At 38.6% G+C, this 12706-nt stretch overlaps 1 protein-coding gene across 2 annotated transcripts; it reads left to right on the top strand.

Annotated features, from left to right (window-relative positions):
• LOC122291801 (protein SMAX1-LIKE 6-like) lies at window positions 1-5797 on the top strand. Of its 2 annotated transcripts, none has more exons than XM_043099781.1 (3): window positions 1-1673; window positions 3235-3487; window positions 3680-5797. In XM_043099781.1, the coding sequence occupies exons 1-3, from the start codon at window positions 523-525 to the stop codon at window positions 5576-5578; spliced, it is 3303 nt and encodes a 1100-aa protein (XP_042955715.1). In that variant the 5' UTR covers window positions 1-522; the 3' UTR covers window positions 5579-5797. The 2 variants fall into 2 exon arrangements, with proteins under 2 accessions (XP_042955715.1, XP_042955716.1); XM_043099782.1 differs by having other exon boundaries at window positions 3-1673; window positions 3241-3487.
• The last annotated feature ends 6909 nt before the right edge of the window (window positions 5798-12706 follow it).

Genomic DNA, 12706 nt, shown 5'->3' with positions numbered 1-12706 from the left:
CTGATCCCGAGTGCCACCAGTATGGTTGGCCCATCTGCTTCGGTGGACACAGCATCTCTCTCTCGGGGAAAAAGGTGAGTTAGCACTGTGAAAGAATGGAGCAGTGAAAGTAGCAAAGAAGCAGGTACATATACCTCAGGAGATTAGAGAATCTATGCTTGCTCGCCATGCGTTTGTTCTTCTGCCAACGAGACAGGACCCACACGCAAACAATGCAAACCAAAGCAACAATGAAAAGATGCACAACAGGAACATTAAACAACCTATCTTTTCTCTATTTCCAAACGGAAATGTTTTTGTGAGTTTGGTTTTTTTTTTTTTTTTTTTTTAACTGCCTTTATCTTTGTCCTGGCCTGCCTGTATAAACTATGGGTAAACTATACCCAAAAGTTTCTGAAGTAAACCCCTCTTTGGAAATTTTTTATTAGAGCTTTGCTTTCACAAATAAACATTCATTCGTATGCTCACGCGTACATATAGATTTATAAATAGGGTGCGAAATATAGTATATGCTCGCCGGCGATGCCGACGCCGGTTAGCGCAGCCAGGCAATGCTTAACAGAGGAGGCCGCGCGTGTTCTGGATGATGCGGTGGCAGTGGCGCGTCGGCGCAGCCACGCGCAAACGACGTCCCTCCACGCCATCTCGGCCTTGCTGGCCCTGCCCTCGGCTCTCCGGGACGCCTGCGCACGAGCACGCAGCGGCGCGTACTCACCACGGCTTCAGTTTCGGGCACTTGAGCTCTCCGTGGGGGTCTCCCTGGACCGCTTGCCCTCCTCTTCCAGAGCCCTCGAAGAGCCTCCGGTCTCGAACTCCCTCATGGCCGCGATCAAGCGGTCCCAGGCGAACCAGAGGCGCCACCCCGAGAGCTGTCACCTGCACCACCAAATCATTCAAGGCCAGCAGCAGACGACATCGCTTTTAAAAGTCGAGCTCAAGCACCTTATCCTCTCCATTCTCGACGACCCGATCGTCAGTCGGGTTTTAGGGGAGGCAGGTTTCCGGAGCTGCGACATAAAGATAGCAATTATCCAGCCGCCAGTAACCCGGTTCTCAAGGACTCGATTCCCGCCAATTTTCCTCTGTAACCTGACGGATTCGGACCCGGTACAACGTAGTTTCAGCTTGGAGGTTTCTGGGGACGAGAATTCCAGAAGAATCGCTCAGGTTTTACTCAAAAAGACTGGGAAAAACCCGTTGCTAGTCGGAACTTGCGCCATCGACGCCCTTCGGAGCTTCACCGAGTGTATAAACAAAGGTAAAGGGAGTTCTTTGCCAGCTGAGCTAGCTGGGTTGAGTGTAAGCAGCGCAGAGAATGATATTTCGGAGTTTGTTAATGGAGGTGGGAGCGAGGACAAGTTGGGATTGAAGTTTAAGGAGTTGGGTAGTGCTGCTGAGCAATGCTCGGGGCCCGGAATTGTCGTCAACTTCGGCGATTTGAAGGCGTTGATCGAAGAAAGTGTGTCGGGTGTGGCTGTCAGCTTTGTGGTTTCGCAGTTGACGAGGTTGTTGGAGCTTCACGGGGAGAAATTGTGGCTGATGGGTGCGGCGGGGACTAACGAGACGTACTCAAAGCTTCTGGGTCGGTTTCCGAGCATAGAGAAAGACTGGGATTTGCATCCCTTGCCCATCACTTCTGTGCCTTTCAACGATGGATTTTGCTCCAAGTCTAGGTGCGAAGCCATTCTTTGTTCCTCTATATTTTTTCTTTCCTCACGTGTCTGTTGTTTCGAGGATTCACTAGTTTTTAATACGAGGGAAATAATCGATTACGAGGGCTCTGCAATTGGATGTTCGTCGTGAAAATACATTTTTTATGGAAACTTACAGGCACAGACTACTAGTGCACGTCTTCTTTCTAACTTGCTTTTGTATTCACAAGTGGTAATTGAAATGACAAGAGTGGAGGCTTTCTAATATGTCATGCAAGGAAATAAACAGTCAAAGACGTGTTGTTCTTGCTCTTTCCTTACTCTTCTGGATTGTTTTCTTTTATTGCATTATGGTTGTTCATCTTCTTATTGCTTTTTAGATCATTATTTATATATGTTGTAAATGATAAGGCCTGTTTCGGATAGTGAGATGAGAAGAAATAATTTATGAATAATGATGAAATAATTTATGAATAGCAGTGAAATGGTTTGAGTTTAGATAATTTATAGAGTTTTGGAAAAAAATAGATAAAAAGTTAGAATAAAAATATTATAAAGTTAAAATATTATTAAAATATAATTTTTAACTTGGAATTTGAAAAATTTGAATTGTTTTTTATGCTTTATTTAGAAGTTTGGTAAAATTGTAATGAGTAGGTAATGACTAAATGAAAAAGTTGAATATTTGAAATTGAAAAGTATTTGTATTTATGGTGTTTGAATATTGAGATGAGATGAGATGAGATGTGAAGGTCTTGCTGTCCAAAACAGGCCTAAATCTTTCTCTGAATTCAAAGTTTTTTTAAGATGAAATCCATGCCTTCTTTGTATATTTCAGGTCAGTAGGCTTTCCTCTCTCTCTCTCTCTCTCAAAAAAAAAAAAAAAAAAAAAAAAGAACAAAGATTTTATCTGCGAGCTCAAAACAATGCCTGAGACAATAAAATCTATTATGTTCGTTAAAATATATTACGTTCATTCAAGGAAAGGGATGCCAACTACCTTTCCATTCATCCCAACCAAAATAGTGAAGAAGAAGAAGAAGATAGAAAAGCATGATCTCATGGTATGCTTTCATGAATCGTTAATTTGGATGGAATCCCTCTCTAACCAAGTATCAAATCTCAACCATACTTTGATATGTGTTCCTGCTTGCTTCAAGATGGCCTTTATCTCCTTTTTCACTCCAAAGGGGGTTTCGGTCAAATTTAATGAAAAATATCAGAATAAGTTGCACTTGTTTTAACTACTACAGCCAATATGATTTTGTCACAGTATCTTTTTTTTTTTTTTTTTTTTTTGTCTTCTGCTCTAGCTGGTGTGGTTTCCAATCCAAAGCAACAGCTAGTTGAGGTCATCTTACAATGAGTGAAAGGCAATAGTAATAAAGTTTTTGTTGCTGATTCCTCTTTGTGAAGACAATATCAGTTTTACTCTACAGATTTCTAACTTTTAGGGTATATGGGTTATCTAGGTGTCTGGTGCTCCTCCAAGTCATGCATGTATGTGTTTTAGTTAATATATACTCTGGCTTCTGACTTTTTTGTGCTCATTGGATCTCACAGTTTCATGCTCATAATACACTTTCAGCTTGATGGGTTCCTTTGTTCCATTTGGTGGGTTCTTCTCTACAACATCTGATTTCAGAATTCCATTAAGCCGCACAAATCAATCCTTTACACGTTGTAAGCTATGCACTGAAAAATATGAGCAAGAAGCTGCTCTCATTCAGAAGGGAGGATCAACTAGTTCTGTTGCTGATCAGTACTCAGAAAGCCTTCCTTCTTGGTTGAGAATGGCTGAACTTGATGCGGAGAAATTAGTGGATGTGGCAAAGGTGTGTAACTCTTTGATGTTTGATTTCTAACTCAGTTACATGCACATATGTGCTGACGTATGAACACTGAAACACATGCACATGCACACAGAGTTTAGCACTTTTGTTGCAACAGTTAAAAAATCTATTGTTTGCCATATTTCATTAATTACGCTGAGACAATGTGTATGTAAGAGTTTTTAATCAGTGCAGACCACAGATGATCCAGAAGCACTGAATGCCAAAATTTTGCGGCTGCAAAAGAAATGGAACGACATCTGCTGGCAAATCCATCAAGTACAACCTAAATTAGATATTTCCCATGCCAGGTTCCAAGTCCCATCTGCTGAGGACTTCCTTTTGAGTGCAAATCGGAAGGAAGGAAGCAGTAAAGATTCATCTGTAATCAAAAGCCAACATGCCAACCCAAGCTCCAGTATGCCAACAGACTTCCAAAAAGTTTTCCCATTTGAACAGGACATTCAAATACCAGTGGCTTCTGCTGCTGAAAATCGTAATTTTCAATCTGAGCTACTGGATAAGGTTTCAAAGAGTCAGCAAATTGAGATGAAGAGCCCCTGGTTTGCTAGGTATCCTACCCCCAATTTGAGTCTACCCCCCGACTGTGCATCATCTTCTCCTGTCACTTCTGTGACCACAGATTTGGGGTTGGGAACACTCTATGCATCGGCCAGTCAGGAGCCTGACAGTTCAAAAATATCAGGTGACAAGGAATGTCTTCAAAATTTTTCAGGTTCTGTTTCTGCTGAGGTTGATGCAGTGAGTGAAAGTACTTCGCACCAAGTTGCCCCGTCCTCTTCCTGCTCTGGTCCAAATATGGGAGGTCAGTCTGATATAAGAGATTTTAAGTCACTTAGGAGATTTCTTGCAGAAAAGGTTTGCTGGCAAGATGAAGCCATATGTTCTATCAGTAAAGCTATATCCTGTTGCCGAGCTGGTAATGGAAGGCACCGTGGCTCAAGTCTCAGAGGAGATATTTGGCTTACTTTCCTTGGACCTGACAAAGTTGGAAAGAAGAGAATTGCTTCAGCACTAGCTGAGCTAATGTTTGGCACCAAGGAAAGCCTAATCTCTGTGGATTTGGGCTTCCAAGACAGGGTTTACCAATCAAACATGATATTTGGACACAATGAATTTGGATGTTCTGGTACGAACTTTAGAGGAAAGACTGTTATTGACTACATTGCTGGGGAGTTGAGAAAGAAGCCCCATTCAGTTGTCTTCCTTCAAAATGTAGATAAGGCTGATAATTTGGCCCAAAGGAGCTTGTCCCAGGCGATTAGGACGGGCAAATTTGCAGACTCCTATGGGAGAGAAATCAGCATCAACAATACGGTCATCGTGATGGCCTCAATGATCACAAAGGGAGATAGAACGTTCCTTTCAAGTAAGGAACCCAAGCAATTCCCTGAGGAAATAATACTCAAAGCCAGAAGATATCAGATGCAAATCTTGATGGAATGCATTGCTGGGGATAGCGACAGAAGCAATGGGATGAATGTGAGAGTAACTCCAAGAAAAGGATTCTTGAATCCCAAGTCTGTAAATAAAAGGAGGCTGACCGAGACCCGTGATTCTATGGTTCAGGGAGAAATATTCGAGATGCCGAAGCGGGCACACAAGTTGTCCAGGTCCTATTTGGATTTGAATCTACCCGTAGACGATCTGGAGGACATTGATTATGGAGACTGTGACAGTGACTCTATCTCTGAAAACTCGGAAGCTTGGTTAGAGGAGTTGTTTGATCAAGTGGATGAAAATGTGGACTTTAAATCATTTAATTTTGATGCACTTGCTGGAAAAATAGTGAAGGATATTAGCCTAAAATGCCAGAGGAGTCTTGGGACTAAGGTTGTACTGGAGATTGATTACGAGGCTATGGTGCAAATGCTCGCAGCTGCTTGGTTATCAGACAGAAATAGAGCAGTGGAGGAATGGGTTGAGCAGGTTCTCTGCAGGAGCTTGGCTGAAGCCCGGCAGAAGTACCACCTCACTGCTCAGTCTGCTCTGAAACTAGTTACTTGTGAAGGCACTTTTGTGGAAGAGCAAGCTCCCGGAGCATGTCTTCCTGCAAGAATTAATTTGAATTAATTTTTTGCTCACCATGCTTCATGTAAGTATGTGTATACTGTAGCTCTTAGCATATAGCTTTCGGCCTTGGAAAAGCCTTTGTTTAGCTATTATCAAAATCCAAAGTAAATTTATCAGGCGACCTCTGTGCTGTACACTATCATCATATATATGTCAGCAGTAAAGGGAATGTAAACCTTAAAACTTTCTTCTTGTTCTACAAACAATCCAGTTGGTCCATCTCTCTCTCTCTCTCTCTCTCTCTCTCTCTCTCTCTCTCTTCCCTATAAAGTCAGATTTATCTAAACAAAAAAACACATTTGCGAGTGATGTATGAAAAAGTCAAATCTCAGATATTCATATAGATGAACTGGAGGCCTAAAAACCAAGCAAATAGCTGAAAGCAATGATTTCCATGGCTTCTTTTGTCCCAAATGCGAGAAATAGAAATTGCAATAGCCTGTGATCCTACAACATCGCCTGTGGCTACCATACAAGTTAAATAAAAATAAATTTGAAGTAAATAGAGTAATGGAGAAATCTCACCACGCCTTAAAACAGGATGTGATTGTATGTATTTATATTACTTTCTATTTCTTTACAAAGGAATAATTACAAGGTGAAATGTTGTAAACATGACTACTGTCACGCAAGTATTGATTACAAGACTGATTTCATAATGCTGCTATCATGCTAGAGTTTATGACAAGGATTTGGTTGAGTTGTAGTCTTGATCCTCGGTTGTGTTCGAGGAGAAATCTCAGCCACTGCATCCTCTGTTTTATCATCCCCCTCAAATTGAGCATAGTGGAGATGCACAATTTGTCACGCAAAGATTCTAAGGCAGGTCGTAGTTGTGGCTTTGTAAATATATCTGCAATCTGAAATTTTGTCGGGATGTGTTTGGTGACAAGTATGCCAAGAGAGACACATTTGCAAATGTAATGGTAATCAACTTCAATGTGCTTACTACGTGCATGAAAGACTGGATTTACTGTCATGAAAAGAGAACTCATGTTATCACAGAATAATGTTGAAACTTGAGGCAAAGGAACATGAAGGTCACGCAAGATGAATATAATCCATGTTATCTCAGCTGCTGAATATGCTGCTGCTTGAGCAAGTGCTCAATATTCAGCTTTAAAACTAGAGCGGGAGACTGTTAGTTTTTTCTTTACACACCAAGAGATAAGATTTCTTCCTAAATATGTGCAATAACCAGTTGTTGATCGTCGTGTAAGATTACAAACAACCCAATCGGAATCCGAGAACCCATAAAGATCTAGTGAACTGGAAGCTTGAATGTGAATACCCAGATGGATTGTACCTTTGACATAACATAAAATCCTTCTTACCAAAGCAAAGTGACATTCAATAGGTGCATGCATAAACTGTGACACGAAGTTCACACTATAGGAGAGGTTTGGGCATGTCAAAATCAGATATTGAATAGCACCTACTAAAGATCTGTATGCATGAGGATCAGGTTGCAGTGGAGAGTTTGGATCAAGTGTTGTCTTAGTACACATAGGAGTCTTGATAGGTTTAGACTCATGCATGCCACTGTGTTCTAATACATCCATTGCATATGTGGTTTGATGAAGAAATAAACCAGTTGGTATTGAGGAGACTTGTATCCAAATAATGAAGGGATCCAAGGTCTTTCATGGCAAACTCATGATGAAGGCTGGAGATGAATTCCTGAATAAGACTTGAAGAAGAGCCTGTGAGTATGATGTCATCAACATAAAGTAATAAGGCCAAAGTTCCTTTATCCGAATGATGAACAAACAAACTAGGATCAGTTGAGCTGCACTGGAAACTAGAGTGTAAAAGATGAGAACTAAACATGTCAAACCAAGCCCTTGGAGCTTGTTTGAGGCCATAAATGGCTTTGTTCAAATGGCAAACAGAATCTAGACAACTAGGATCTTTGAATCCAAGAGGTTGTTCCATGAAAACTTCTTCAGTTAGAGAGCCATGCAAAAAAAAGCATTCTTAACATCAAGTTGTCTAATATCCCACCCTTTAACTGTGGTAAGAGAGAGTACTAATTGAATTGTTCCTGGCTTTACAACAGGGGAGTAAGTTTCTGTGAAATCAACTCCTTGTAATTAATGGTACTCTTTAGCAACAAGCCTTACTTTGAGACGTTCTACTGTGCCGTCAGCTTTTAGTTTTACTTTGTACACCCATCGAGATCCAAAAACATTCATTGAAGATGTACGAGACACCAAATTCCATGTGTTTTGTTGAGTTAAAGCATGTAGTTAATCATGCATGGCCTTTCTTTGGCCAGAGTGAGATAGAGCGTTTTAAGAGACCGTGTTTCTTTTGGTACTGAATCATAAAAATGCAAAAGAGCATATTTAGGATTGGGTTTTTGAACCCCTACCTTACTGCGTGTGACCATGGGACGAATAGCCACTTGAGGAGTAGCCACTTGGTTCTTTTGGTACTGAATCATAAAAATGCAAAAGAGCATAGTTAGGATTGGGTTTTTGAACCCCTACCTTACTGCGTGTGACCATGGGACGAATAGCCACTTGAGGACCTGCTAAACTGGTGCTTGTAGGTGCGTTACTGTCAATAGAATTTAAGTTTGGGTCATCACAAGGCTCAATATGGGACTCATTGAAGAATGAGTATGGAAGAGAAGGAGGTTGTGAAACCAAGAGATCATTGATCTCATGACCAGTAAGCTCCTTCATAGCAATGGGTTTTGTCAAAGGCACATTTGGAGTTGGAGGATTCTCATTGTTTGCTGACTGTGTTGAAACTAACAGGAGACTCAGGTTCTGCTTGGCCACTGAGATTTCTCAGATGAGAATTTTGAATTTTAAGATTAAATATTAAAATATTATATTTTAATATTATTATTATTTTGGGATTTGAAAAAGTTAAGAAAAAATTGTATTGTTTATTATATTTTGTATGTAGATTTGAAAAAATTGTAATGATGAGATGAGAATTTTGTGTTAGAGATGAAAAATCTTGATAGCCAAACAGTAGTACCTTAGTGTGAGGAGGATTGAAATATGAATAAAATTCACGAAAGGTAGTGGGCTGTGATCCAGTTGAGAAGATAGGTGTGTTGCTGGATTGTTTGTAAGGTAAAAAATATTCATCAAATACCACATGTCGTGATATATAAAATCTTTTTGTGAAAGGAGAGTAACATCGGTAGCCTTTGTGCCTATCGCTGTAACCCATAAACACACAGGATAAGGACTTTGTTGTAATTCTAGGGTTTCTGCAAGAACACCAAATATCTCAACAAAATACCAAGATTGATTCAAGAAATATAAAACAGAAAACACAATCAGGTTATAAATAAGAAAATAGAACGAATATACCAAGAACACAAGGATTTAACATGGTTCGATCCTTTCGGATCTACATCTACAGGAGGAACTAGCCAAAGATCATCTTATTAGAACTTCCAATCGCAACAAAGGAACATGTTACAAGATTCAGGTCATAAAATGACCTTAACTCCCTCTCAATCTTCACTGATTTCAAGTTTCTCTCATAAACCCTAATTTCTTTCTTAGCCTCTTTCTCTTATACGGCTGTCTCTCTCTTCTCTCTACAGTGGCCATCACTTGGCCTTTTATACTACTAACTCATAACATGACAGAACCCTAATGCATATGATCTAAACACGTGGCCATGTAATAACCACCGGATTACAAGAATAGAATAATAAGATACAAATTACAAATATGTCTTTCTATATACAAATTATTGACATAGAACACTACAATCTCCACCTTGTCATCAATTTAACTTCAAGGTTCCCCATCTCTGGCCAGATCCCACCTTTTAGTCCCTAGTCAGCTCTCCTCCATGTTGATCAAGTCTAGGCAATGCCTGAACTTTGATCTTGGCAATGGTTTGGTCATCATGTCTGCTAGGTTTTCTTCAGTTGGCATTTTCTCCACTTTGATTGTGCCACCTACAACCACATCTGTAACAAAGTGAAGTCTAATGTTAATATGTTTTGATCTTTCATGAAAAACTTGATTTTTAGTGAGATGTATAGTGCTTTGATTATCACAGTAGACTGTGATATTACCCTCAAATAAACCTAATTCATTTGTTATACCTCTCAACCATAAAGCCTCCTTTATAGCCTCTATCATGGCTATGTATTCAGCCTCAGTTGTTGACAAAGTTACAACTGATTGTAAATTAGATTTCCCCTCACAGCACCACCAAAAGTAGTGAATACATAGCCAGTCAGGGACTTCCTTGTATCCAAGTTTCCAGCAAAATCATAATCTACAAAACCACAGATTTCTTGACCACTTAACACATTGCCACCAAAACTTAACCCTAAACTAGAGGAGCCTATTAAGTACTGAAACACCCACTTCAATGCTTGTCAGTGGGGTTTCCCATGAACCTAGTAACTAGACTAACAGCATAGGTAAGGTCTGGTCTTGAACAGACCATTGCATACATGATACTACCTACCATACTTGCATATGGTATTTTTATCATAAATTCCCTTTCATCATCAGTTTTAAGAGACTGATTTACAAAAAGTTTAAAATGCTGTCCAATTGAGGTACTCACAGATTTAGCTAAATCTATGCTAAATCTTTTAAGTACCCTTTGTAGATATGTTTTTTGTGATAAGTAGAGTAATTTCCTTTTTCTATCTCTAATTATCTCCATACCTAAGATTTTCTTAGCAGGTCCAAGGTCTTTCATTTGAAAAAAAGATTTTAAAATTTCTTTTATATGCTCAATTTTACACTTATATTTACAAGCAATGAGCATGTTATCCACATATAATAAAAGGTAAACAATGACATAATCAGAAACTTTAAAATATACACAGCTATCATAATTGCATCTTTTAAAACCATTCTCAACTATATGTGTATCAAATCTTTTATACCATTGTCTTGGGGATTGTTTTAGTCCATACAAAGATTTTTTCAACAAACACACATGGTTCTTATTGGATTCATTTATAAAGCCTTCAGGAGGCTGCATGTACAGAGCTTCTTCTAATTCACCATGTAGAAAAGCAGTTTTAACATCCAACTGTTCTAAAAACAATGTCATGATAAGCAGTGTAGGCTAACAACAATCTGATAGAACTGTGTTTTACTACAGGAGAGAAAATTTCATTGAAATCTATACCTTCTCTTTATGTAAAACCCTTTGCCACTAACCTAGCTTTGTACCAAGGTTTTTCTACCCCAGTTATACCCTATTTTTTCTTGAATATCCATTTAGACCCTATGATTTTAACTTTTTCAGGTTTTAACACAATTTCCCAAGTTTTATTCTTATAAAGAGATTCCATTTCTTCTTACATTGTAAGAAGCCAATTACTAGATTCTTTACTATGCATTGCTTCTTTATAATACATTGGTTCAGGATCTTCAATGTCTTGTGCTACAGAGAGATCATAGGCTATTATATCAACATGTGCAAATCTCAATGGTGGTCTTATAACCCTTCTTGATCTATCCCTTACAAGGTTATAAGAGTTAGTGGTTTTCCCTTCGTCACTTTCTAATCTAGACGTTGAGTCATCTCCAGACTATATAAATGTTTCTTGAGGTGGTGAGTCCAAGGACACCACCTCAAGGTGAGTCCAAGGACACCACCTCAACCTAAACCTTTTCTGGGATAGTGGCAGATTGAGTCTCAACTGAATCCAGTTGAGATCTGGTCATTTGTGACTCATTAAAAGTCACATATCTACTTATTATACACTTTTGTTTTCCAGGTTCCTCTATCCATAGCTTATAACCTTTTACTCCCTTTTACTCCTTCAGGATACTTAATAAAAATGCATTTTACAGTCCTAGGTTCCAGTTTGTCAGTTTTAACGTGTGTATAAGCAACACAGCCAAATACCCTCAGGTTACTGTAGTCTGAGGGTTTCCCAATCCATAATTATTGTGGAGTTTTACAATTAATGGTAGTGGATTGACTCCTATTTATCAAATAAACAGTAGTACTAACTGCCTCTGCCCAAAAAATTTTAAGTAATTTTGCATTGGACAACATGTACCTAACCCTCTCAACAATTGTTCTATTCATCCTTTCAGTTAGGCCATTGTTGCCCAGATGACTAACACAAGAGGGGGGTGAATTGAGTTGTATTAAAAAAATAACAATTATAAATCAGATATATAATATAAACTATAAACAAAATATGAAAGAACAATAAATATAAAGAGTAAGGGTAAGAGAGAAGCAAACTTAGTATGTTAACGAGGTTCGGCCCCACTGCCTACATCCTCGCCTCAAGCTACCCCTTGAGGATTTTCAAATTCACTATTCAACCTCCTTCAGGTGGAGATAGAAACCTATTACACATTTGAACAACACCGCTACAAAGGATCCGTGTAGAACACCCTCTACACTTGCAATCACCTTACACGTGGTGATTCAACTATTCCCCGTGTAGAATACTTTCTACACGCACAAGGGTTATACATATATTTTTTCTGATACAAGAGTTGATAGTGGGTAGGTTATCAGAAAACACTCCTCAATGAGTGAAATAAAAATAATACAGCGCAAACTATATCTCTCAAAATGAACAAGGATTAAGGCTCAATGCTTAGAGAAGAGAAAATGAAAGTTTTGAATGAATATTGTATGCTCTTGGTGTTGTGAATGTGAAGCTCTCAAATGATCTATTTATAGGTATATGAGACTTTATATTCAAATTAAAAAAGATTCACATGTCAAAGCGACATCATTCACTTTTTCAAAAAATTCAAATAAAAGGTTATTCTTTTTCAATTGTCAAAGACAACATGATTCATTTTTCAAAAACTTCAAACCTAATCTTTTACTTTTTGCATATGACAAAATGAGCACACTTTACTTTTCAAAAAAATCAAACCTAATCTTTTACTTTTTGCATATGACAAAATGAGCACACTTTACTTTTCAAATATTTCAAACCTAATCTTTTACTTTTTGCATATGACAAAATGAGCACACTTTACTTTTCAAATATTTCAAACAAAATTATCTACCTTTTGCATAAGTCAAAAAAAGCATCAATTACTTTTGAAAATATTCAAATAAAACATGCACATGTGAAATATGACAATCAATCATCTTTCATATTTTCAAAGTTCAACCCTTTAATCAAGGCATGCATAT

Source organism: Carya illinoinensis, chromosome 13 (assembly GCF_018687715.1).
Source record: "Carya illinoinensis cultivar Pawnee chromosome 13, C.illinoinensisPawnee_v1, whole genome shotgun sequence".
Taxonomy (NCBI): Eukaryota; Viridiplantae; Streptophyta; class Magnoliopsida; order Fagales; family Juglandaceae; genus Carya; species Carya illinoinensis.
This window is presented reverse-complemented; position numbering and strand designations above follow the sequence as displayed.